The sequence below is a fragment of the Leopardus geoffroyi genome, chromosome A2 (genome assembly GCF_018350155.1).
Source record: "Leopardus geoffroyi isolate Oge1 chromosome A2, O.geoffroyi_Oge1_pat1.0, whole genome shotgun sequence".
Classification (NCBI taxonomy): Eukaryota; Metazoa; Chordata; class Mammalia; order Carnivora; family Felidae; genus Leopardus; species Leopardus geoffroyi.
The window spans coordinates 98,840,795-98,868,670 of NC_059331.1; the positions used below are offsets into that span (position 1 = coordinate 98,840,795).

Consider the following 27,876-nt stretch of genomic DNA (forward strand, 5'->3'; position numbering starts at 1 on the left):
TTATCACATAATTAGCGTTTTATTTTTACCAAACATGTCGACTGACAACGGAGACAATAAAATGGAATAACCATTACTAACAGAGTTATTTAAAATGGAGCCGGGAGGACACTGAGGAGGTGGGGCTTATGCACATCTTCTCTATCAAATTCTCAGAATTTGTGATAAACAAACTAAAAGCCAAGGCATCTACCATGTGGGCATAAACGGGCGCATAAAATGGGCATAAACGGGGCACATGAATGGCTCAGTTAATCGTCCATTCTTGATTTTGGCTCAGGTCATGGATCTCACTATTGTGGGTCCTGGGACTGAGCTCCTCCATGCTGGGTGTGGAGCCTGCTTAAAATTCTCTCTCTCCCTCTCCGTCTGCTCCTCCCCCATTCACGTGTGTGTGTGTGCATGCGCTTTCTTTCAAAAAATAAAATGAAATCAAATAAAAAAATAAAATGGACCTAAATGCGCTGTCTAGCCCTAGCAACGAATCACACATGGATTGGTGTCACTGTAGCCATACCAACACTGAGGACCTTTTCTTCAAACAACTTCAGTAAGCCCCCCCTTTCCTCTTTAAAAACTCCAACCTCCTTTGTCTCTCTAGAGCAAGCTTTCAATTCCAGTCAAATCTGTGTCTCCCACATTGCAATCCCTAAGACCCCAAATAAACACATTTATTTTATTTTGCAGCTTGCAGTTTTGTCTTTCGTTGGTTGACAAGATTTTTTGGAATGTCTAGAGTCTAGAACAAACAGTACAAAGCTTTGTGAAATACGGTGCCTATGAGAAGTTTCCCGTGGTACACAGAAGCCACAGAGCTTCCCTGAAGCACAGAGCCATTATTGGCATACTTGGTGCTTATTTTGGGCTTCTCAGACAAAACATCCTGGATGCGAAGCACCTGTCAAGAAAAGAATATTTGTCAGTATGCTATATGAGAAAACAGCTGCCAGTGACATGTTCCTTCTCAAATACTCCAGGACTAATATATTTCCCAGAAATCAATAGACTAAAATTTGTGTGCAATTATTTTTTTCTTATTCTGATGAAAGTGTTAATGTTCTAATTATATCTACGCAGTCAAGTGGACTGGTTGGTTATCTGACATTAGCCAAAATCCCAAACAAGGTGGTTTAGTTAATTTTGATAGTTCTTTAAAGGAACAAGTTGAGATCCAGTGAGTGCTATTATCTAATTCTTTAAAAAAATTTTTCTAAATGTTTATTTATTTTTTGAGAGACAGAGAGAGAGAGAGAGAGAGTAAGGCAGGGAGGGGCAGAGAGAAGGAGAGAGAGAATCCCAAGCAGACTCTGCACTGTCCATGCAGAGCCCGACACAGGGCTCAAACTCACAAAGCGTGTGATCATGACCTGAGCCGAAACCAAGAGTAGTCGCACGCTTAACCGACTGAACCACCCAGGCACCCCACTCTTATCTAATTCTTGAGTGAAGAGTGTTCCTCTATGGGAAGGGTCTGGCCCTTGACTAGGCCTACTGTACGGGGAGGGAAACACAGGACAAAATGACGGACACCCAGGTAGCAAGCCAACCCAACCTCATAACCAGTAGGATAGTAGTTGTCACAGCGGGGGCTCCCCTCACATCTACAAAGTGGCCGGGAAGCAGAAAAAATGCATACTTTGGAATTCAATCTGACATATCCCTGCCTACTACTGTTATTGATCCTCAAGATTAACACACTTTAGTTTGCTAATCAGTAAACATGTAAGTGCCCAGTTTTCTAAATAGCCTGGATGAAGAAGTTCACTCAAACAGGACATGATAGGAATTAAAGGCAACCAATTAGAAATTCATGATTCATGAATATATATCGACACTTCTTAGAATAGAGTTTAGTTGAGTTTTGCTTTTTCATCTTAGGGAAGATCCTATAACTTCACTCAGGTTTGTTGCATGAAAATACTCAAACTTGGAACTCATGTAGAAAACATTAGTCTCAACTACAAGTAAAGGGTGCCATTGTGAAGAAAGAAGTCTTATCAAAAATAAACAAATGATGGTGCACCTGGGTTGCTCAGTCGGTTAAGTGTCCGACTTCAGCTCAGGTCATGATCTCAGGGTTGGTGAGTTCATGGTTCGTGAGTTCGAGCCCTGTGTCAGGCTCTGTGCTGACAGCTCAGAGCCTGGAGCCTGATTAGGATTCTGTGTCTCCCTCTCTCTTGGTCCCTCCCCCACTCATGCTCTATCTCTGTCTCTCAAAAATAAACATAAAAATTTTTTAAAATAAACAAACGATAAACTTGAAAATAGAGACATGAGAAAGATCCCAAACAATTTAAAATCATGTTATGGATCATATTTTTATTGTCTTAAAGCAGACATTGTTGGGTGTGTGTAGAAAAGTAATATGTATCACTTTGGAGGAATTAAGTATATATTACCAGGGCCAATTAGCAGGCTAGGGTTTGAATCTCTATTTCCCAACTCCCCAAACCTAGATTCAAACATTATGTTTTTCCCCAAACCTTACCTTCTCAATGAGGCCTACCCTGATTTCTGTATTTAATAATAGGACTGCCTGCCCCCCTGTTTACAGCAATCCTGATTGCCTTTACTCTGTTATACATTTTTCCCCATAGAACTTACCACCTTCAAACTTACTGTGTAATTTACTTATTTCTTATGCTTATTGTTAATTGGCTATCCCCCCGCCAAAGAGTAGAAATCTTTGCATATTTTGTTTTCTGATACATCCCAAACATTAAAACAAAGTCTGACCCATTATAAGTGCTCAATAAATTTTTGTGAATAAATCTCTCAGAGTATGTGTGCCAAGAATTTATCTCTATATTGGATTTACTAGAGATGTGCTATTCTTAAACTCAGTTCTATAGAAAATGCTGCTATTGTTTTTCATGCCATATAAAATTCAATGGTCTATGCTAGTGTTTTAGAAAAGATTTTAAATAACAGAAATAACATCTTTAAAATGAGACATTCTTCAACACTATCATATATGTTAGAACCTGCTGGCAAAAACTAATTTTGTTTTGAGGCCACAGTCATTTAAATCCTTCCATTTGAGTTTCATAGTAGGTAGTGTGAAAGAAGATGGTTCCATATAGGACTCTCCCTTTTCCTAATTTCAGGCTCTACTCAGTTCCTATATCCTTTTTTAAAAAATATTTATTTAAATCCAAGTTAGTAAACAGAGTGTGATAATGGTTTCGGGAGTAGAACCCGGTGATTCATCACTTACATATAACACCCAGTGCTCATCCCAACAAGTGCCTTCCTTAATGGCTATCACTCATCCCAACACCCAACCCCATCCCCCCACCCAACACCCTTCCAGCAACCCTCAAGTTTGCTGTCTGTATTTTAGAGTCTCTTAAAGTTTGCCTCCCTCTCTGTTTTTATCTTATTTTTCCTTCCCTTCTCCTATGTTCATCTGTTTTGTTGCTTAAATTCCACATATGAGTGAAATCATATTATATTTGTCAGAGCCTATATCCTGATTGGACATATGATATGCAATCTAGGTCTATGTGAATAATCAAGCTCATTCTTACCTATTCTTCCTGATAGCAACTACAGCCCTTGTAAGGATGGGAAATGTTGTCTAGCACTGATGTTAAATTGGCACCAGGAGACCTGAAAGGGTTAATGGGCCATATCTCCCCATCCTGCCCAAATCTCTGCTTTTCCCATATGTAGAACTTGTTCAGTTCTGGAACATCACATGTGACCCACTAAATTCTCCCAAGTCACCTCAACAAATTGTTCTTGAAGCTTTGCCTGTGAGCTCAGAGAAGAATAGGAACTTACTTCTGACCCTGGAGGATCCTCAGGGTTATAGATCAGCAGCTTCATGGCATTAGGATGGCATCCTGCCAAAATATCTCCGGTGTCAGGATCCACAGTTAAGTTATCCACTAACGTGCCCAACTGTATTACCTTCCAACAAAGAGGAAATATAAAGACATTGTTTCAGTTTTCTTATTTACCCCTCTTCCCTCCCACCAGCTCTTTCTGAAACAGATCTTGTTAAGGGCCCTTGCTACTAAATTTTAGAAGGGCAAGCACAAACGCGCTGATGGTTCTTCCAAAATAGTCATGTTTCCTCCTTTCAAGGAGCACATTCCTAGGTCAGGCATGGGAGCTAATATAAGAGGTCATGTTGTGTGGGCAAGCCAAAGGTACTTTTACCTTCACTTGAGTTAAATCCCAGTTACCACGTTTATTCAGTACATGAACGTTCTGAGCCAATACATCAGCTACATAGATATACCTTTGAAGTAAATAACATTCACATGTAAGCAAGTAATAATGAGAGATAACATTAATTTTACTTTGGGGAAGAGGCATAAAAATTCACAACAATCCCAAGTGCCACTGCAATGTCTTCCTAAACCATAGTACAAGAAGATAACAGAGTATTACTTTTAATATTCTTCAAGAGCTTTATAAAAGCTTTGAATATGAGATGATGACTATAAAGTAATGAACTTGGTGTTTCTAGATGACATACAGGCTCAGTCTCGTTACTTATGAGTCACAATTTATTCCTTAAATTGGATGGAGGTAAGTAGACCTATAAGAGGCCAAAAGAGTCTATGTTTCCAAAAACTAGTGCTTGAAAAGAAGTATCAGATGACCATGAAACTCAATCACAATCTTTTTAAAAAGAGAGAGAACACTTAGAATTGTTTTCTATAGGGATTGTCTCTATTATCTCAAGTTTACATATTAATATTCACGAGAACTTTTCTTTTAAAAAAAAACCTTCCATTTTAAAACACTTTAAGAGTTTCTCAGAAAATTTCATAAATTTGTATTTTCTTATAAATTAAAATAAAATTGTATTTTCCTATAAAAAAGTCTGCTGTAGTATGTCGGTAAATCTGAAATTTATGCACTCGAAATGCCAAATCTAAGTCAAGTGAGCTCTGAAAAGAACTTTTGGATAACTCAACTTAGTGTGGTGATTAAACACCATTACTCTCATAAAGGGCAGAGATATTGTGCATTTATTCTCTTTTTAAGTGTGTTAAGTAACTGTGTTTCTAGAGTCACATGAAAATTTGGAATAAGAACCTTATATCATTTCACTGGGGGAAGTCTGGCATGCAAGAGGGTGTATGGTATGCTTATGATCACACATAAGAGTGTGAACCCTGGCCACACCTGATCCGTCCACATTTATATTGACTACTTAAGCCTAAGGAAATAACCACCACTTAAAGGAAGGAGTCCACTAAAATGTCAAGAGCAAAGTGTTGAAAAATTATAAAAGCTTACTTTTTGTCTAGTGAGACTGTGATCCCATTGGCAGAACTAAATCCTTTGGCTACCACTTTGACCTCTCTTGGACTGTAGAAAAGAACATCAGTCCAGCGAAGATCCATGATCATCTCTAATAGTACCAAGAAGAAGTTGGTAAAATAGTGATCTCTGGTGGCATAGAACTGTTCTGGTCCAAGAACCACAATGTCATTCACGCTAAAGTGAAAAAAAAAGAGAAAGGGCAAAACCAATGGAGTGTTTAAAGATTTTGATTGTGGTCAAAATTGCTAAATCTCCAAGACAATTATGTTCATCAGTTTGAAAAAGTATACATGAAGTAGTCTGGATTAAAAAATTCCAGGGGCATCTGGGTGGCTCAGTCAGTTGAGCTTCTGACTTCAGCCCAGGTCATGATCTCATGGTTTGTGGGTTCAAGTCCCACACTGGGCTTTGCACTGATCGTGTGGAACCTGCTTTGGATTCTGTCTCCCTCCCTCTCTGCCCCTTCCCCTCTCGTGCTCTCTCTCAAAAATATATAAACATTAAAAAAATTCCACACAAAGTAAATAATTTTAATTGTACCTGATGGGTTTTCTTGTAGTCGTTTATTATTTTCTCAATCTTTCCTTCCACAGAAGCCAGCAAAAACAAATAAATATACAAATAAACCTCAATTCCAAATTGTTTACTCATAAATGTTAATAATGGTTATTTGTGCTGGTCATAGTGCAGTTCACCAATAGTTCTGGTTCTCTTTCTTCTAGAATTAGGCTTCTCCATGCCCTGGATGTCTGGCTCAGCCATGTGACTTGCTTTTGGCCAGTGAAATGAAATGATGTGTGTGGCTTCCAGACGTAAGACTTTAAAAGCCAGTGCATGATCCGCCATGCTTCCCATACTCCTTGACAGTAACCAGCAACTTTTCTGATGATTGAAAGTATGGCCCTGCATGAGGACAACATAAAATTGAGTCCTTAAATCACTTACATGGGATATGTAGCCTGAATAAGAAAACAAGACAAAATTTGTGGTTTTGAGCCACTAAAAATGTTAAAGTTTTTCCTTTTCTCTTATTGTAACATAACCCAGTCCATCCTGCTCTTTATATTGGGGTTGTGAGCACTATTCCTTCTTGTTTATGTCCTTCCCTATCATTAAAACTTCTAAAAATGAAATAAGTCACACTCTTACAAGAGTAAAGAGCAATAAAGCCATTTACATCTTGGAAAAGTAAAAAAGAGACAGTGAGTTGAAAAACATGTAAAAAAATGTGTAAATATTTTTATATTAAATTTAGAAAACTGTTTTGGATGACTCAAGAAATACTTTAAGGGCCTCCTGGGTGGCTCAGTCCATTGAACATGTGACCCTTAATTTTGGCTCAGGTCATGATCTCATGTATTGTGAGACTGATCCCGCATTGAGCTCTACACTGATGGCATGGAGCCTGCTTGGGATTCTCTCTCTTTCCCTCTCTCTCTCTGCCCCTCCCCCACTCATGTTCTCTCTCTCTCTCTCTCTCTCTCTCTCTCTGTCTCAAAAGAAAAAACAACCCTTAAAAAAATACTATGAGGTGTTAATGTACAATGACTTTACCAAGGTCATCAGGCTATTCATCTTTTGGTCCTCAGCTTAAGCATTCTTTCCTCCAGAAAGTATTGGCTGGCACCAGAGATTAAATTAGACCTTCTGACAATTTGTTTCCATAGTACCCTTTTTACCCCTTGAAATGCTTGGTAAATATTGTGTATCAGGCCACCTCTCAAAAATCCTCTTTAGGTCCTCAAAGCTTCACCTGTCCGGTTCTACCTGGCACTATTTCCACCATTTCTGCATGGTCCTGACGCATTTCCCACAGTGCAGTCTTATACTGCCTTAGCTCGTGTCTGTTATGGGCCTCAGGCTCCTACTTCCGGGCCTCTCTGTGTTGATGTCAAAGCACAGGATATCACCAGACTTGACTTGCACATGCAACAACCAGGGATGTGCAAGAGTGAACTCCTTTTTTACTAACAGGAGAAGGAACTGCTGAATAAACTCTTTTCCCTTTCTTATCTTTGCCAGATTGTCCTGAAATGAGGCCTATGTTGTTTACTGGAGGACAATGCCATGATTTCTAGCAGTGAGTTGCACTTAGCAGTGTGGCTGGCTTGATAACACACTTGCTGTAGCCTCTCCCTTGTGTGCATTTCCTGGGGCTGCTGTGACACAGTGCCACAGACTAGGTGGTGTTAGACAGTAGAACTGTCTTGAAGTTCTGGCAGCAAGATGTCTGAAATCAAGGTGTTGACAGGGCCATGCTCCTTCTGAGGATTCTATGGGAAGATCCATCCCTGCCTCTTCTAGCTTCTAGTAGGCCCCCGGCACTCTGTAGCTTGTAGATGCTTCGCTTCAATCTCATTTTCCCAACCCCACATGCATTCTCCCTGTCTGTCTTCTTATAAGGACACCAGTCATGTTGGATTAAGGACACACCCTACTTTAATATAACCTCATATTAACTGATTTCATCTGCAACAATCTTACTTCCAAATAAAGTCATGTTCTGAAACGTCAGGGGGTTAAAATTTCAACATATCTTGTCAAGTTCCTCACAATTCAACCCATAACATTCGCATCTCCCTACATAAGGCTGGTATCTCACTTCTGTGTCCTGGAACAGTAATTTCCTTCCTTCCTTCCTTCCTTCCTTCCTTCCTTCCTTCCTTCCTTTTTTGATTCTTTTTTAATATTTACCTTTGAGAGAGATGGAGAGACAGAGCGTGAGCAGGGGAGGAGCAGAGAAAGAGGGAGACACAGAATCTGAAGCAGGCTCCAGGCTCTGACCCGTCAGCACAGAGACAGACGTGGAGCTCCAACCCACAAACCATGAGATCATGACCAGAGTTGGACGCTTAACTGACTGAGCCACTCAGGCGCCCCTGGAACGCTAACTTTCTAATAAAGTAGTTGTGTATTAGGTTTTCCCTCAGGCTGTACCTTCACTGAAAAGAACTCGTTCAGTGAGGTCATATGTTATTGCATTTGATTCTCAAAATCACCAGTTAGGTAAGTCAGGCCAGTGAGAGAACTCCCACTTCACTGAGGAAACTGAAGCATAGCTGAGAGATTTGTCCACTGTTTCTCAGGCAGCCTGTGGCAGTCCTTGTCCCCACTGGGCCTCAGAACCCCATACAATGTCTCCTGGCAAGAGTGCAGTGACCCCAACTTCTCTTACTTCTTCTGCCCTCTGCTTTTGTCACCCCTAAATTCTACAGGGAGACATTGATATGTAATTTTAAGAAAGAGAGCAAAGCACAGAAGGTGACCTTCCTTCCTTTTCTTTCCCTATGCTTCTATCTCAAGACAAGATTAACCTGTCTTGGAACTAGTTTTTCAGTGGTGAGTCCATTTTATAAAAGACAAATTCTTCATTGTTTGTTACAGCCTTGGAATAGGCAAACTACCCACTAAAAAACTTATTTTTTTCTCAACATGGTAAAAAGGATTTTCACCACTGTGACTGAGAGTCTGGCTTTGAATTTAGATGGATCTAGGTTTACACCCTGGTTCTGCAACTTACAAATTATGCAACTTGAGCAAGTTACTTAACTCGAAACCTCATAAGTCCCAGTTTACTCATACCTATTACTAAAGGCTGTTGTGAGAATAAAATGAAGTATTTGGTACAGTGCCCGGCACATAGTCAATGCTTAATAAATGTGAATTTTTATATGTGCCCACAGGCTTTTTCCAAATTCTGCTCTAAAGCTTTTATTGAACAAAGGAACGGCCCATCTGGAGGCTGGTTATAACACCCAGTGGGTGTGGCTCTCACAATACAACCTACGGGGACAACTAGAAAAAGGTGTAGGTGTTTAAAGAAAGCCCAATAGTAGGTATTGCATTGTTGTGGTATGGAGGATGGAATTAGAGCTGCGAATCTAATTGAGCACCTTTATAGGATTAAAATGCTTTCACAAAGTTGGAAAATATAAAGATATCCAATACTGAATACGGCAATTTCTAGTGAGGTGCCGGGCAGTGTCACCATAGGAACCTCTTGAAAGCCTTAGGAAAAAATGCTACAAAACAAAAGTTTAAGCCTGCTGAACCAAAGAAAACAAAGCACACAGCAGAGGTGCAAAAATAAATAGAAGTGCAAAATACTTTAATTCCATACCTTGTGAGAAGTTCATGTTTTATAGTTTTCAGGTGTACAAGAGAACGTTGTTGTTCCTCAAATTTAAATTTCTCCACCGTGGACTTCATGTGGGGGTGATTCACAACATAAAGATACACGGTATGGTCTAAAGTGGAAAAAAGGAATAATCTCCAGGAAGTTTACTTCTGTTGCAACTATTATTAGACTTGGTATAGAATTTGGTCACGTTCAAGCACTTTTCTTACACACCTTGCATTTGATCCCCACAGTACACCTGACAGGTCAAATGCCAGAATCTCCATTTTACTGAGAAAACTGAGGCTCAGGAGGTTAATAACTCATGCACAATTTCACCACCACCAAGTGGCAGAGCCAAGGGAAAACTTTTCTCAGTGGTCTCCTCAGCCGTACCTCCATACCTTCTGCAACAGGAAGACACAGAACTACAATGGTACATAAACGGATGTGGTTTCCCAGGGTGGCCCTTCAACAAGAGAAGTGATTTTCTTTTCTGTGAGAAATGCCTACATTGCAACACACACTCAAGAAATGTCGGGGCTGAGTAAATATCTTAAAACAAGCAACATGTCCCAGCTAGAGTATAAACTGACACAAGTCAACTACCTAAGTTTGCAGTAACAATATTTAGTGAGCCCAATGGATATGGAATGTGAAAATGAATTCAAGAAAAAACTGGCACATCAGTTCTAGACATCACCGACCCTGAGAATGTTCACCTGTTTTCATAGTGAAATGTGAACTGCTGTGAACAAGACTGAGGGTGGGAATCTGTTTTCTCAAAACACTGTTTTCTGACTTGACAGAAGTTCTAGGTAAGATGAGCACTGGAGTTTGAAACAGCCTGGTCCCATCCTCCCATTTCAGACCTTGATCTGTGTTCATCTCCCCTATTCCTTTCTTGATGGGGTTTCCAACCATGCAGTAGAGTGAGCCCAAGCCCTGAGACGCAGAGCTTACGCGTGTGGTCCCTGAAACACACAGGTACCTTTACCCAAATTAAGGAAAGGTGCTCCCTCACAGATGGATCATTCTTTTAGTCTGACCCAGCTCTTTCTGGGGCCTGAGGCTTTGCAAGCAGACCCCCAGTTGGATTTTTTTTTTTTTAATTTTTTTTTCAACGTTTATTTATTTTTGGGACAGAGAGAGACAGAGCATGAACGGGGGAGGGGCAGAGAGAGAGGGAGACACAGAATCGGAAACAGGCTCCAGGCTCTGAGCCATCAGCCCAGAGCCTGATGCGGGGCTCGAACTCACGGACCGCGAGATCGTGACCTGGCTGAAGTCGGATGCTTAACCGACTGCGCCACCCAGGCGCCCCAACAGACCCCCAGTTGGATTTTAGCTCCCACATGGCCCTTCAGCCAGACACTCATGCCAGACACAGCAGGAACATTGTATGCGCTGCTCTGGTTTTATACCTTCTTTAGGCCTCTATTGGACCCCTCCTTCCATATAAGAGATGCTTGGTCAGAATAGTTTTTGATTTTTTTGTCTTCTCATTCCATTCCAATTTACGTATAATGTTTTGCCCTTATTAACTAAATGTACAATTAAAGGAGGTAACAAATAACATTACAATCATAATATATTCAGCTCCAGAAAGCCTGATTAAATGCTTGAGGGTGGATCTGTAAACTGGTTCCATCTCAAAAAACAAAAACAAAACCAAACCAAAAAACCAACCCATACTTCTCACGCCTAAAACAAATAAACAAAACAACAACAACCACAACAACAACAAAAGATCCAACACTATCCTATGCAATAAAATAGCTCCAACTTAATCTGGTCACTCATTATACTTTCTCCAATGATGGTGTCTAGATAGAGGTCGAGCAAAAAAAATATGGTCACCCAAATAATTTCAATAGAGGCTGGAGCCCTAATTTCACCCAAGTAAAAGACACAGGATTAGAAATAAGACCACCGTTTTTGTTCTCTACTTGCCCTATGGACCCACAAACATTTACACATTAAATTAGTCTGGAATTATGAACTATGAACAAGTAATAATAACATGAGCAACTGTTATTTTAAAGCATATGCAATGTATTAATAACTTTCATTTTTTATAACAGCTTTTTTTGAGATATAATTCACTTTATCACTAAACTCGCACTTTTTTTAATTAAAAAAATATTTAATGTTTTTATTTTATTTTTTGAGAGGGGGGAGGGGCAGAGAGAGAGGGAGACACAGAATCTGAAGTAGGCTCCAGGCTCTGAGCTATCAGCACAGAGCCCGACACGGAGCTCAGACTCACTGACGATGAGATCATGACCTGAGCTGAAGTTGGACACTTAACCAACTGAGTCACCCAGGGGCCTCTAAGCTCACACTTTTAAAACGTACAAGTTAGTGGTTTTCAGTATATTCATGGAGTTGTGCAATTTTAACCACTATCTATCTCCAGACCATTTTCATCACCCCAAAAAGAAAGTCCATACCCATTAGCTGTCATTGCCCATTCCCACCCTGCCCCTAGCCCCTGCCAACCACTAATCTACTTTTTGTCTCTATGAATTTGCCAATTTTGCAGGCTTGCTATAAATGGAATCATACAATATGTGGTCTTTAGCGACTGAATTCTTTCACTTAGGATAATGTTTGCAAGCATTGCATGCATCAGGACTTCATTTCTTTTTATTGCCAAATAATGTCCTATTGTATATGCATTCATCATCACTTGATGAGAATTTGGGTTATTTTCACCTTTTGGGTATTAGGAATAATGCTGCTATGAAAATTTGTGTGTAAGTTTTTGTGTGGACCTATATTTTCAATTCTCTTGGGTATATACCAACCAGTGGAGTTTGGGGATCCTATGATAACTCTATGTTTAACATTTTAGGGAACTGCCAAACTGCTTTCAGAAATAGCTGTACCATTTTCTAATACTACCAACGAAGTGTGAGGTGAAGGTTCCAATTTCTCCACATCTTTGCCAACATTTGTCATTGATTGCTTTTTTTATTATCATTAGAAACATCCTAGTGGGAATGAAGTGGTATCTAATTATGGTTTTGATTTCCATTTCCTTCTTGACTAAGGACACTAAACACATAAATTTTCATGTGTTCATTGGTCATTTGAATATCTGTTTGGAGATGTCTACTAAGATCCTTGGTCCATTTTTTAATTGGGGTGTCTTTGTTGTTGAATTGTAGGAATGATTTCTATATTCTGGATACATGTCTATTATCAGATATATGATTTGCAAATATTTTCTTTCATTCTTTGGGCTGTTTCTTTGCTTCCTTCATGGTGTCTTTTGAAGCAGAAAGCTCTTAAAAATTTTTTTTATTATTATGTTTATTTATTCTGAGAGAGAGAGAGAGAGACAGACAGTGAGTGGGGGAGGGGCAGAGAGAGAGGCAGACAAAATCCAAAGCAGGCTCCAGGCTCTGAGCCATCAGTGGAGAGCCCAATGTGGGACTCAAACCCACAAGTGTGAGATCATGACCTGATCCAAAGTCGGATGCTCAACGAACTGAGCCACTCGGGTGCCGCTGAAGCAGAAAGCTTTTAATTTTGATTCTATCTGGTGTATCTCTTGTTTTCTTTCATGTTATGTTTTCTAATGTCACACAATTATTTTCAAAGAGCCTTTAGTTTATATATTAGATTTTTTAGAACAATCTCTAAACTGGTTTTGAAGGTCAAATGACAAGAGAAGGAGATAAGAGGAAGAAGGAATGACTACCTTCTAGTCACCCTTCTTTAATGCAGTGTTAAAAATGTTTGATACACATTTATTATCTTGCAAGTATATATCTTCATGGTAAAATAGAATTTTCCCTCCTTTCACATCTATGTTGAGTCATTGAGGTTGAGTAGCTTGTATCTCCCTCATTTCCCCCTTATTTTTAAGCATTCAGGCTTTACCTTTGTCGATGAAAGTACTGATTCCGTGTGGATTAAATGATGCTCTGTCAAAACCATCACTGATGTTTAGTGCCTGGACTCTTGGGTTTTGCTCATTCAGATCCATCAAGAAAATCTGTCCTGGCTCATCTGATGCAAAGTTTGGCATGCCTGGATATTTTAATCCCTGTAAAAAATATAAAATAAGTAAGCATATATATATACATTTCACAATATTTTCATGTGGAAGTGAAAATCTCAAAGCCTAACAAAAATATTCAAAGCTCTAAATTTCTTCTAGGTTTCTGGGATTTTTCACTCCAATCAGCTGTTTCCATTATCTGATCTGAGAGACTACCAATGTCATCTAGGCCATTGGGAATGGGAATTGGAAATGGGAAGAATCCATATTCAATTATTAACAGAGACAAAGGGTTAAACCAAAAAGTATAATGCAATGGGGCGCCAGGGTGGCTCAGTCAGTTGAGTGTCCGGCTTTGGCTCAGGTCACGATCTTGTGGCTTGTGAGTTCAAGGCCGTTGAGCTCTGCACTGATAGCTCAGAGCCTGGAGCCTGTTTTGGATTCTGTGTCTCCCTTCCTCTCTGCCCCTCCCCTGCTCACACTCTGTCTCTTTCTCAAAAATAAATAAACATTAAAAAAACAAAAAGTATAACGTAAGACACTAGCCTGGGTTACTCTGTGTTAGTCCCTTGGCCTGCCTATGCCTCTGGTTCCTCATTTATTAAATAAGAAAGCTAAAGTGTATGATTGCTAAGATCCTCTCCAGTCCTGATAATCTGCAACTAACCTTCCTCAAAGCAGAGAGAAGGGGTGTATGCTTTCATTATATTGCCCCCATCCATTATTTTATCTAGTGCCAAATAGTAGAATCAGCCAAGAATTAACATAGGGGAACCAGTCTCTTTTTTTTTTTTTTTTTTCATTTTTTTTTCTCTTTTTTTTTCAATATATGAAATTTATTGTCAAATTGGTTTCCATACAACACCCAGTGCTCATCCCAAAAGGTGCCCTCCTCAATACCCATCACCCACCCTCCCCTCCCTCCCACCCCCATCAACCCTCAGTTTGTTCTCAGTTTTTAAGAGTCTCTTATGCTTTGGCTCTCTCCCACTCTAACCTCTTTTTTTTTTTTTTCTTCCCCTCCCCCATGGGTTTCTGTTAAGTTTCTCAGAATCCACATAAGAGTGAAAACATATGGTATCTGTCTTTCTCTGTATGGATAAAGAAATTGTGGTTTATATACACAATGGGGAACCAGTCTCTTAAGTTGACTATTTCTGACCTATTTTGTTCCTATAGATATATCTGAAAATTTGGATATAAATCCTTTTCTTCAAATATTGCAAAAACTTTATTCCAGTAACTTGAACAGTGGTTCTTTCTACTGGAAGAACCAATTATGTGTGGTTATCAACCAATACTAGGTATCCTGAACATAATGGGCCTTTGCTGCACCCCGGGTCATTGTGTCAAAACTTGAGGTTGGTTTGTGCCACACCAATTATAAAACTCAGCTCACTTCCTCCTTCTATCACTTCCCCATCACTCTGATATATATTAATATCAACATCATATCTTTCCTTGTACCCTCATTTCCATTTATAGTCGATTTAAATTATTTCCTTCTTACTCTGTCTCCCTGGCTCCTCCCTTCCTTATAAATATGTATATACATACACACGTGTACTTTTAATAATACTATTCTTGACCCTTCCGCTGCCCTTCATTCCTACCCCCACCCTGGGGGAGTCAATCTTCAGCTGCAAACAACCCACATACATCTTCGAGCTTTTTTTTTTAGAACAGTACTTCTACATCTAAATCTTACCAGAAGCCTGGCTTTCCCGCAGACAACAATGGCACTGCTGAAGCGCATCAGAGGGGGTATTATTCCCTTTCATTTATCTTAGGTCACCTCAGCTGGAGGAGGGATCTGCATGGCCCTCACCACAAACTTCTCCTTCCAGACCTTGAATCTGTCATCAACCAACACCCAGTCTTCTAAGGAAGCCACACCCTGTGCTTACTGCTTCTTTATCAAATTCCTCCCACCCTCCCCCTTGCCCTGGTCCAGCTTTTATATAGGGCTAGACTGAATTCTATTCTATTCTGAATTTATTTCATTACCTTTTGTTTCTCTGAAAAAAAAAAAAAAAAAACACAAAACAAAACATGCCATTCAACATGAATTTTCTCTGACTCCCTCCTTTCTGTCTCCGTAATTCTTCAATTTTATCAATTTTTCTTCCTTTATCCCACTATTCTTAAGGAATGGGTATCCCTCTTCTGTTCTTAAGTTTATTAATTTTGCCACCTGTTTGTCACCAGTGTCTCCTTCATTTGCCTGAAAAATTGTTCATATCTCCTTTCTTGAAACAAATCTTCTAGTTTTACTCTTCCTTCAAACACATATTTATCTTGCTTTCCCCTCATGGTCAAATCTCTTAGAAACATCACTTGATCTTGTTGCCTGCCTTGAGTTGCTCCAACTCTCACCAGTTGGTAGAAATGACTCTATAAATGTCATACCAGTGCCCTCCAAAATATCTTCTTTGATAACTCCTCCAGCTTTCCTTATTTGTATCTCTATGGGATTTGACACTATGATGTACCCCTTTATTCCTTGTCGAAAAGTCAAGAGTAGGATTTCCAGACTGAAGTTCTGCTTCTCTTTCTGCCCTTTCCCCCTTCTATCCTCATCCATCCTTCTTTCCTTCTTGCTCTATACTTTCTCCTTATACATCTTATTCATAAGGTTTCAGATCTTTCTTCTCTACCAATTATTTTCACATCTGCACATTTACCTAGAACCTCTCTCTGGAGCTCTAGCTTGCATTTCCAACTGCTTCCTAAGAGTAGTTCAAAATCAAACTGTCAGAACCAAAGTCAACATTCTCCCCTCAAATCCTTCTTCTCATCCATATCTATTATTCTCAGTGAAGAGCATCACTGTTCTCCCCAATATAAGGTCATGAAATTCCATCTTCAAGCCTACCCTTTCCCCATAGTCAAACTGCCACCAAGCCCAGAGGCTTAGGTGGTGGTAACAATGGACAAAAAAAAAAAAAAAAAAAAGTCAAAGACATCTACTTCTTCCCTTTTCACCTGAGGAAAATTAAGCCCAGAGAAGTGAATTCACTGAGTCACTCACATCATTAATTGTACACACTCTTCCTGACATGCCATAAAGAAAGGTTTGACAGCAGGCAACATCGCTCAGGGAGGAAGCTCAAAGAAGAACATCAAGCATCTGGGTAGCTTAGGGACACACAAGGGCACTGCCAGTTCAAAGACTGAATGTTCTAGAAATGGAAATGATTTAATAAGTAAATAAGGGTGGGCCATTGTAAAAAAAACAAAACAAAACTTGATCTAGATTAAGTGTCATGATGATTGAAACACCTCCAATAAGTGGCTTCGTATGCACCCTGTTTTCTGTTTGAGGCAGTTGGGTAGGAATTTGTAGCAAGTGAATGCAAGCCATTCTTGCAATGTCATTCATCACTGAAAATAGTGAAAATCACCTGGAGGGGCAGGCATTTTATTTTTTCCAACAGGCAACATGTGTATGTGAGTTGAGTTGGCATTGAAATCCTATACTGCCCTCATTCTCCAGCACAAGCATTCAGTAAATATTCAAGTACTCCATGCATGTCAGGTGGCATATTAGGTGCTGAGCATGGCAACAGATGCACAAAGTCCTGGCCACGAGGAGCTTGAAATCTGGAGCGGCAGCACCAATGACTACATCAGATATAGTGTGGTATGTAAGAGACTAAGCACAAAGAATGTGAGGGAGCATAGAAGAGGCACGTTGCCCAGAAAGAGTGTTAGGGAAGACTTTCCTGCAGAATTAAAGTGCCACCATAGTGAGGCCTGACAGAGAACTAGGAGCTGGCCCATAATGTATGAAGAAAGCAGGTAAAGAGAAGCATTCCAATGCCAAGTCCCAAGGTAAGAAAGCAAAGAGCTTGCTTGGCACCTCTCTGCAGACTAAAAATATTGCACAGAATTTCTCTCTAAATCAGCAGCTTCCAAATATGCTCTATGATGGCAAGAATGGGCAACAGGAAAAACCAAGAATAGGGACTTGAAGTTCAGAAAGATTGAAAATGAATAAAAAATATCATCCTTAGCCTATGAGTCACTCATTAGTTTACAAAAAAAGAGCTCTGTTACTTAAAGCTCCATGTTAACATTTCTCAAGGAATTATTTGTGATGAAAATCTCTAGATTCTCCACTGAAATAGTTCAGTACTTTTAGTTACAGTGAAAACAGAAGGTACACAGTTGGAACTACAAATATTATTTCCTAAAAGCAAAGAAGAAATCTTCCAGTAGTAGAATAATCATTCTTTAAAGTCTATTTGGCATAACATTAACAATCTAAATTGACAATAGAAAATTTAAGTCAACAAAGAGAAAGCTTTTCTAGACAAGCTTTGTTTTATCTTTGGCTTTGGAGGAAAACTAAAGAAATAAAATCACTCCCACCCACCCACCCACCCCAACAATATCACCACCAACAGCAATTTAAAATCCAAATGAGACCCTGACTATATGAGGCATACTTAAGAAGTTAGAAATTAAGGCCTTTAAGTCTTGCTATGTGTGTCCCTTTTTAGCCAAAAAGATACAGATTTTAAAAATTCATATTATATGGTAGTATTGTACTGGTCAAAATGGAATATTAGGGCACATAATTCCAGCAATCAGCATTCACATTGAAAATATCGTCCGTTTATTTTTTCAAAATCTTAGGTCTCATTCCAAATTGCAACTGTTCAGTAAATACATGGCAACTTTCAACATCTTCATAGCATATACCTTTTAGTTTGTTGTATTTAATTTATTTATTGTTCTTCACATAGCTTCTTGATCATTCCAAACCTGTGAAGGTAGTACTGGAAATAAAACACAGGATCTTCTCTACTTATCTTTGAAAGAGTTGGTAGGAACGACAGGGACCTCAAGATGCAAAACGCTCAGGCTTTTGAATTGACACATGTTAACACATACTTCACAAACATTTACTGAGCTCCAAACACAGGTAGGTGTAGCAAGAGGATCACTAGTTAGTGAGAAGATGACTACCAGAAGCTGAGGTCCAGCAAAATACAGCGAGGATGGACAAATCTGGAGACCAATCTAGGACTGGAATGGAAATCAACATACATCTATTGAGCCCCTATTGAATATGTAACTGCCCATAAGGAACTGCCCACATGGGGCAGGCAAGCCAGGGCCCACCTGTGGTATACTAATTAGCCTACTGGAATCCTGTTTTGGCTTTTTTAGTTGACCGATTTAGCCACAGTTGGGATGAGTGTGTAGGGGTCCATCTGGCAGCTCTAGTCGGCAACATTAATGTACTGTCTGTATAGCTATTGACATGAGCACATGAGGGGCATGGAAAATACTTACACTGGAAATAAAAGCCAGCCCATTAGGAAGTATATCAATATCTTCAGAGCCATTTTCTGCAAAAGAAGTGGAGGATCACAAAGATGCATGAATGAAGGCTTAGAAACAAAATCTCACAGGCAAAACTTTAAACTTCTGTTGGAAACTATGTTTAACTTTTTCAACTATTTACTTGGGAAACTACATTAACTTCCAGGAATCCCATAAGCATGCTACTCTACAGTAAAACCTGAGTCAGATTCCCTAAATACTAAATTCTTTTTTTAGAACTCAATTTTCAGGAGGAAAAAGCAAATAACTATAAAACAAATTCATATCCTAGATTTGTTCTTTGAATAACAACTTCTAGGATATGCCCTGAGAGATTCAGTTTTGTTCCCCATAGAAGACTGATCTCACAAACAGAGTGATAACATTGCAAAGTCCTCATTGCGAAGGTCTCTTAAAGGCCTCTCAGACAAATATTTCTCTCTTCCAACTTGTTGAGGCCTAAAAATATATCATCATCCAATCATATTGAGAAATTATTGAGTAATTGTTATCTGGAATAAAGCAATAGGTCTTAGGAAAGACTAACAAATGTAGACAAATTTGAAAAAATGTAGTCAACTCTCTTTCTCATTGAGAGCTGGTCCCAAGCATTTTTCTACGGAAAGAAGCATATAACAAGTGAGTTATGACCATGAATAGAATGAAAAGAGGGCTCACATGGCTCCTAATAGAGAGATAGACCCACATAGGAGGTGCTCCCAAGCAAGCAGGACTGAGAGTAAAGGCAATGGTTATCTATTGTGGCAAACGGTATTTTATAAATATGGTGGGACCAATATGCATCATAGCCACATGCCCTTCTTAAAATGTGATGTTCGTATTTTTCCATCAGGAGGTAAGGTTTGAATTCTCTCCCCTTGACAAATAAATGAGAGGGAAGTGATGCCACACGACCTACAAGGTAAAGTCATAACCACAAATGCTCCTGGTTCTCTTTCTCTTTCTCCTCTCTTCTCTCTTCTCTTCCCATCCCTTCCCTTCTTTTTCCTCCTCTCTCTGTCTCATCTCTGTCTCTGTCTCTGTCTCTGTCTCTGTCTCTGTCAACACGCAACACGACCCTGAACTTAAATGTAAGAAGTTTGGAGGAAGAGAGACCACACAGACACGACACAAGGTAGAGAAGATACTAGAGAAGTGTCAGATAACTTCATTTCCCAGCCTCTGAGTCACTCTAGCTGACGCAAGTAGAAGAGCGAAGAACTGTATCCACGGAGCCCTGCTAAAATTGCAAATTCACGAGCAAAATAATTGTCATTTAAGTCAGTCACTCAGTTTTAAGGTGGTTTGTTACACAGCTATAGTAATTGGAACACGTGGAGAAATGGTTACATGGGATAATGGGTTGCTAGTGTGTCAAAAGGCAATTGAGCAAAAGGGGAGGGGGGAAAAGAAAAGTGGGACAAAGCCAAATAAAATGCAAATTTGAATCAACAGAATAATGAGCAATGGGCACTGAAAACTAGAGAACAGAGGAAGATTTAATTATATATTCATTTACTGAAACTAATCCCCAACTAGTAACCTGAAAATTAAATTAATCGGAGCTTTCCGTTTTCCAAACAGTCCCGTTAATCAAGATTTATGTATCAATGGTATCTTGATGGCCTGGAAGATTTAGTGCTGTTTCCACATGGAATAATACAGACACTGGGAGAATCCAGCAAATTGAATAAAGCAATTTAAAAAATCACATTGCATACAGGTTGGTTAATTTTTGAACCAACTTTTTTTTTCTCTGAAAACCCCTTTTCAGTTTCCTTTTGCCTTATTCTCCTTCTCAACTCTGCTATGAATGTGGATATTCTCCAGGCTGTACCTGCCCTTGGCTGTTTCTCATGGCAGAGTAGTCGTTCTACCTGTGCAGTCGACTCCAGTTCCATGGCTTCAGCTTCTACCCAGGCGTCCTTGACTGTCTAATCTCTGTATCAAGCCCAAACCTTTCCAACAATTTCCAGACCTCTACATTCACCTGTATATTGGACATTCCTACCTGGCTTTTTCACGTCTCATATTTAATGTGTCCCACACTGATCTGGACATTTCCCCTTTGAATCGGCTACATTTTCTATATTTTGATTTCGGTGGATGGCACTTCCATCCCCCAAGTACACCAGTTAGGAAACTTGGAGCTATCTTTGATGCTTTCTTTTCCTTACTCCCAAAATCCAACTGATCACCATCATTTGAGCTCTAGAAATCCCCGCTGAATTTCCCTAATAGCCTTCTAACAGGTCGGTTTTGCTTCCCTACTACCATTCTCTGCACTGCTGACAGTCATCACCTTAAATTGCAAAGTTGATCTTGTTACTGTCCTGCTTAAAACCCTGCAGAGGTCTCCTAGGGTTGGCAACATAAACCTTAAACCTCTTGGCCTGGATTCCAAATTCTCCACGTGTTGGCTCCGGTCGCAGTTCTTATGGCTCCCACTCCCACTCCCACTGGCTATACCAGCTGTGCTGCGGTTCTTCTGTTAGCAGTTCCTGAAATGTGTCAGACTCATTCACCTGCATGCCTGAGCACATGCTGCTGCTGCCCCTTCTTGGCAACCCACATCTTTCTCACACCACTTCACTTCCCCTGGGCTGAGTATCATGGGCTCTAAAGAAGAGCATGGGGGCCACCTCTTCAGCCTTTCCAACCTCTCTCAGTTCCAGCACCCATTTTATGTGCTAATATGGTCACCGGTGACTACCTACACCATGATATTTTTTTCACTCCTGGGCTGCAGCCTTCTGCTGACTTGTTGATTTCCTACTAGACAATAAGCTTCCTGGGAATAAGGACCAGTTTTCATTCACCACTCTAGCTTTGTACCCAACATAATACCTGCCTTTTCACTACAAAAACTCTCAATGAAAACTGGTTGACTGACAAAATAAGATAAACCATGTTAGTTTCTTGAACTTTGTCTTGTCTTTGGGTTAAACTGTTGGCAGGTGAGTGTTAATCTCTAAGTACAAGACATCCTGAATTGTGTGTTCTTTGGTTTGGTTCTTTTATCTTCCAAATGCCATTTCACATATCTCCTATGACAGCACTAATCTCCCTCGATAATTCAGCTACAATAGGAGTGGGTATTTTCTGGAGGTGTTGTATTTGTCTTTATTTACTTAATCTGGAGCACAGGGATGCTGGTGCTCTCCACTCAGATGTGAAGAAGAATTGCCAGCTGATTGCACAGTATTCCCACCCCTCCTCGTCTACTTCCCCCACCTACACTCCACCTGCCTGACAACATAGTGTATCTCAGCAACAGTGACACCTGGGGGAGTAAGAGGCCCCAGGACACCCTCCCCCGAGTCTTCCCTACATACTCGTTAGCCTATGCACAGCTACCATTAACTCCACTGATAAGTCTAAAATCAGTCTTATGAAGAGGTGTCTACTGCTTTTTAACCTGCCCATCCTCTACTTGGCATGACTTTGTTTCTTTGGCCTTTGATCATTTTCTACAGGCACCCTGAGAAAGTGTCACACACAAAACACTGTGACCAAATAATATTATTACTGTTTCACATCTAGGAAAGAAGGTCTGACAGGCAACTATAAAAACAAAAGGAACCTACAATGGAGTAGAGACATATGTTGGAGACATATCTCCAACTGACATATCTCCAAGCTGCTGGAGAGGAAAAGGGGCTGAGAGGAAGATAGAAAGACACCAAATTCAATGACTATCTACTTGATAATCCTGCCAAAGGTGGAGCCCCAGTAAAGCTACTTGAATTTCAAATGCAGCTTTGATTAGATGCCAAGGGCAGCCAAATCACTTACTGGTTAAAACAATCCTTGACCTTCGAAGACTTGGAAAAAAGATAAACCTAATACAAAAGGAGCTATGGGATATGATTTCTACAAGTTAGAAATATTTCTCTTTTCAACTTTTCTTCATAGAAAGAATACCGGGAAGGGGGAAAAAAAAGGAAAGTTTTTTCCATCAGTAAAATTAACCACAAAAGCCTAGATCTTGAAGAAAATGTAAGTCAGAATTTTCCTCCAGCTCTGTTACTGCCCACTAAGCCCTGCCTAAAATCCTTTAGTGGTTTTCCGTTGCTTCATAAAGCTTTTCACTCGTCAAATAGTTGGGTCCTGTGAGGGTCGTCTCACTAGCTATTTTTTATTAAATATCCAGCCTGCATTGTTTTGGTCAGCTTTATTTATTAATATTTCACCTTTCTGCATCTCAGATTTTGTTTTCTGCTGCCATCCTACTTTCTGACACTTCTGTAACCAAATGTGTTGTCAGTAGATAAGAGAGGCAGTGCCACACAACAAAGACTACAAGGCATAGAAGAAAACCACCCTGGCTCATAATCTAGGCCCGTCACCTGCTGGTTCCAGACCACTGGGCAAGTAACTTCATGCTTCTATGTGTCAATTTCCTAATCTGCAAGGACAGAAGGAGCACCCACCTTACAGGTCGGTTGTGAGGATGAGGTAAGTGTTTGTAAAGGACTCAGCAGAATGTTTCTAGACACCAGGCCTTTAATAAGGCAGCGGTATTATTTTTAGATATGTATCAACACTGTCCTATTGACAAACTTGTGTAGTTCTCCAAAGTATAAAATGGAAATAAGCCAATAGACATAAGAAGTCCCTTTTGTTTTCTTCTGCTCCCAGCCAGTTTCCAACCATTTAAGCCATTTTTTTCAAAATATTTGGATAATCAGAACATTGATCTATGTCTTACAATATTAACCCTAGTTTTAGCTTCGCAAATCTGTTTGAATTATGTATCTGAAAGTCAGCCTAGACTTCAGAAATCATCTACTTTAATTACCCCTCTACGTTATTTGGCAGGCTCATATCTTTTGAAAGATAGATGTGAAATAAATATGAATATTACTCCACAAAACAGTAAACAAATGAGTGAATGTTACATTTCCTATTTTTTAAAAAAATCCAATTAAATCTGACCCTGAATCCACATTCCACTAAACTGAAGGGAAATTCAGTCTCAGTCACTACTGGGTCTTTTGCCAGGGTTGTGCAAATAGTGTAGGTGGCCAGTTTTTAAAAAGCGGAATGTTTGGGGAAGTCCATCTGGCCTTTAATCTACACTAGTCATCGCCAAATTACTCACTGCCAAGCCTGTGCATTTCATGTCATTTACATAGTTCTGCCACTGCCAGGTCCTGGAAGGGCACATGATCTTTGCTCAGGTTGGGACACCCAGTGCAAATAATCCAGCCTCCCTTGAGGATATTTTGTCCCTATTCCTTTGGGCTTCTGGCACCACTCCCAGAATGCCATCAGGCAGTGGGGAAAGGATCCCTGTTATTTAAAAAAATCCACATATTCTTATCCTTTGTCCATCAGAACTTTCTGAAGGAACTCAGATTTTTGAGAACAAAAGTCAGGAAGGAATTTGTTTTCAGTTCCTTCTGTTTTCTAGGGGGCAACACAAACCCCTACCTCTCCCTCCCCCTCCTTTCCCTCCCTCTCTCTCTCTCTCTCCATATATATATATATATATATATATATATATATATATGAAAGAAGGATTCTGACAGGCAACTCTGAAAACAAAAGGAACCTACAATGGAGTAGAGACATATGTTGGAGATATGGGAAGCTTCTGGAGGGGAAAAGGGACTGAGAGGAAGATAGAAAGACACCAAATTCAATGGCTATCTCCCTCTCTCTCTCTCTCATATATATATATGAGAGAGAGAGAGAGAGGAAGAGAGTCAAAATATATCATATATAAAGAAATATATGTATCAAGAAAAATAAAATACAGACTCATATCAAAATAAACTATGCTGTCATCCTGTCACATACTGATAAATAAGTCACAGTCCTTGACCCTAGGGAGTTTACAGTCTGCTAGTGAGAGAAAGAGAGAACACTGCTAGCCATAAAATAAGCCTGTGGTAGGTGTCATAAGTGAATGAGAGTTTCAGAGTGCTGGGGAGTTAAGAGGTAGGAGAGGAATTTGCAGCCGGTCTCAGCAAGCAAAGATGAAGAAATCAGTGGAGAAGATTTCATGAGCAACCGTGAGAAAGTGAAGAAGTGTATTCCCTGAACAGTGAACAGAATCTACCTGGCATTGTTTTTCTAGTAGCAGTGTCAGGGAGAATGGGAAACTTGGAGCCCAAATAAGCAGACAAGTACTAATGAGCAGAACGTCGTAGTAAAGAGCAGTAATGAGTAGTAACCAGCAGTTAAGTAGGTAAGATCAGCCCCGTGTGGGGCCACAGAGGAGGTGGAGCCCAAGGAGTCTCACACGGAACAATGAGGGACAAGGAGAAAACAAAGGCTGCTATATATGGAACTGAGTCCCTTTGAGGAGGGGGTTACCATACACAGGAGAAGTCTAAAGAAGGGCTAGTTGTGGCCGAGGGTAGGAGGGAGGAAATGACAAAAATAGAAAGTAGTTTCAGACTGGAAAAGAAGGCCTGCAGTTTGAGAGGTCAGGGAGCCCCCTATGGGGTTTTCATTAAGTTTTTTAAAGATGCCTGAGTAGGCTGTGAGGTTCTGGAGGGTGAGGGCTAGGTCATATTTCTCTTGGTGCTTGCAGATGATTTTTTTTTCCTTGAAGTTTTTATTTAAACTCTAGTTTGTTAACATACAGTGCAATGTTGGTTTCAGAAGTAGATTTCAGTGATTCACCAGTTACGTACAACACCCAGCGTTCATCACAAGTGCCCTCTTGAATACCCATCATCCTCTAGCCTATGCCCCACCCACCTCCCTCCATCAAACCTCACTTGGTTCTCTATAGTTAAGCATCTCTCAAGGTTTGTTTCCCTCTCTCTTTCCCCCCTCACATATGTTCATCACTTTTGCTTCTTAAATTCCACATATGAGTGAAATCATATGCTATTTGTGTTTCTCTGACTTATTTCCTTAGCATAATACACTCTAGCTCCATCCACATCGCTGCAATGGCAAGATTTCATTCTTTTTGATGACTGAGTAATATTCCATGGTACTCGCAGATAAATTTTGAAACCAGGAATATCACCAAGGAGACAGAAGAAGAAAGAAAAGAAGTAAGGTAGGTACCAGAAAAAGAGAGAGGGGAGTGAAATGTCCCAGAAGGGACAGGAGGAACACTTAGTAAGGGACAGGACAGCCTTGAAATGGTGGAGAGATGTCAGAAAGGAAAGCAGGACTGAGAAAAAGCCACAGATTTTGACATTTAGGAGGGCCCTTGGAGACCTGGTGTGAGGTGGCTTGGGTAAAGTGGATGGGGCAGAGGCCCCGGGAGGAGAATCTAAGGAGTAGCAGGGAATTAAATTAGTTGGCAGCCTCAGTCAGGTGGCTAGTGACCAAGAAATTGTACTGTCACATACATACCAAGTCCCTCAATAAGGTGGCAGTTTGGGAGGTCTACTGGCTCCACTGCTCGAGATGCATTCATTCTTTGTCTGTAGAAGATAAAAACACTGGAGGTCAATGTACACCATCCAAAATCAACGTTGAAACATGGTCTCTGATCCCCTTCTTGTTCATTAACTTTGTTTCTCATCATTTATGGATGATATAACAAGTAAATAGGCACCTCCTTTTATTTACATTTATTTACATAATGTGGACATTATGTGGGTAATGTGCCTACATCAGCTAACCTCACCCACTTGTTGAAAGACTAAAATGCAATTACACATGGACTACACACTGTGCTGCCCCATAAATGATACTATATGGGTAACTGAACAGTATTATTACTTTAAATGTACAGAATAGTATTATTTAATTGGCTAAAGTATTGCCTATTATAAATCTGCACTTTGGCTCCCCTTAATCTCCTATATTCTTGTCTTTTGACTCCCCACAAAAATGCTTTCCCAAAACTCAAGTGTCTCCTAATAACGAAACCCTGTAGCTTTTGCTTTAACTTCATTATTTAAAAAAGAAATATGCCGACCTATTTTGCAAGTTTATAAAGTCATCAAATTAACCACAATGTAAACAATTGGCCCAATTATTTTTCACTGTAGTGTTCCTGTTTTCACAGTGAACCATTCTTCTAAATACCAGGGATAATTTGAAATTTTTATTAGATTGTACTCAAGGAGATTCCACACTTAAGCTTATCTTACTGTCACTTGTTTTAAAATGCACCTTAGATCTACCTTATAATTGTTATTTTTTATGATTCTCTCACTCGGGTGCACTGGGAACAAATGTAACAATAAACACTCTCAAGCTGAACTAGAACGTATTAACAAAAGGCATCAGGCTCCTCAACAGATTCTAATGTGAATCTCTGAGATCAGCCTCTGCTTAAAGAAATAAATAAAAACAACCCAAAGACAAGTGAAGACAAGCAGAGGCCTAAGACACACTCCGAAATGCTTATCATACCTAATATTTCTTTCTAGCCCAGTATATTGACTTTTCTTGAGATATTTCTGGCTATCACTACTACATCTTCCACTTCAAAAGGTCCTAATACTTGCAAAATGCCAGTTACCACCTGCGGGTTGCAGCTCATTTCCCTGCTGTCTGGCTAGTTTTTCATCTAGGATAAGTTCTGGATCCCAGTACTCATCAATGTTTAGCTGGTCTTGAGCAATGCCTGGGCCATAAACATCCAGCTGGTAGCCCAGTCCCCTCCACGTCCAGCACTTCCAACTGAGTTGTTTTTCTCGGGAGCAGAACGCTAAGGGCAACCTGGAAGAGGGAGTGGGGGACATGACTTTCAGAAAATAAATGGGGGGTGTTTCTGTGCTACCATTTTAGGAAAGGCAAACAGCTCACACATCAGTGCTTCTCAAGGGATAGTTCGCTGGGTGAAACTGAGGAGTGAAGTTCCAAATATGCTCATTCCTACTTGCTAGGAAGGCGGCACAAGACGGCACGGGACAGCCCTTGAAACTTGGAAGAGGAGAGGAAGAACCAAGGACACCCCCATCAAGATGCCAACTCACCTAAACGCCACTAATCTCTCCCCTATTAGGGCCAGGACGGCCCCAAGCAGGGTCAGCAGCACCAGCTTCCCCATGATCTCCGGGGCCCCGTGGTGACAAGCCGACGCAGTGCACTCCCGGAGGGCAGGTCGGCAGGTTCCAGGCCCCGCCCCCTGGCTGGTGCCCGCCCCGCCCGCCTCAAGTGCGCTGCCTGCCCGCGTGGCCGAGGTCCAGGTCTGGGTCTC

At 40.3% G+C, this 27,876-nt stretch overlaps 1 protein-coding gene across 1 annotated transcript; it reads right to left on the reverse strand.

Moving 5' to 3' along the window:
- On the reverse strand, positions 1–27,791 carry PON3 (paraoxonase 3). The gene is made up of 9 exons (XM_045494846.1): positions 27,653–27,791; positions 26,076–26,146; positions 18,720–18,775; positions 13,295–13,460; positions 9,407–9,533; positions 5,260–5,460; positions 4,168–4,249; positions 3,787–3,915; positions 1–898 (listed from the first exon to the last, which is right to left on the reverse strand). The coding sequence occupies exons 1-9, from the start codon at positions 27,724–27,726 to the stop codon at positions 740–742; spliced, it is 1,065 nt and encodes a 354-aa protein (XP_045350802.1). The 5' UTR covers positions 27,727–27,791; the 3' UTR covers positions 1–739.
- Between the last annotated feature and the right edge of the window lie 85 nt (positions 27,792–27,876).

Bases quoted from the DNA above. Each gene is read 5' to 3' on its own strand.
- PON3 (XM_045494846.1), bottom strand. From the start codon at position 27,726: ATGGGGAAGCTGGTGCTGCTGACCCTGCTTGGGGCCGTCCTGGCCCTA. The intron at 18,776-26,075 runs GTATGTATGTGA...CTTCTTTTGCAG, and splicing joins CCACCTTATTGAGGGACTTG to AAAATGGCTCTGAAGATATT. The intron at 13,461-18,719 runs GTAAGTATTTTC...TATTTTTTACAG, and splicing joins GGCTGGCTTTTATTTCCAGT to GGATTAAAATATCCAGGCAT.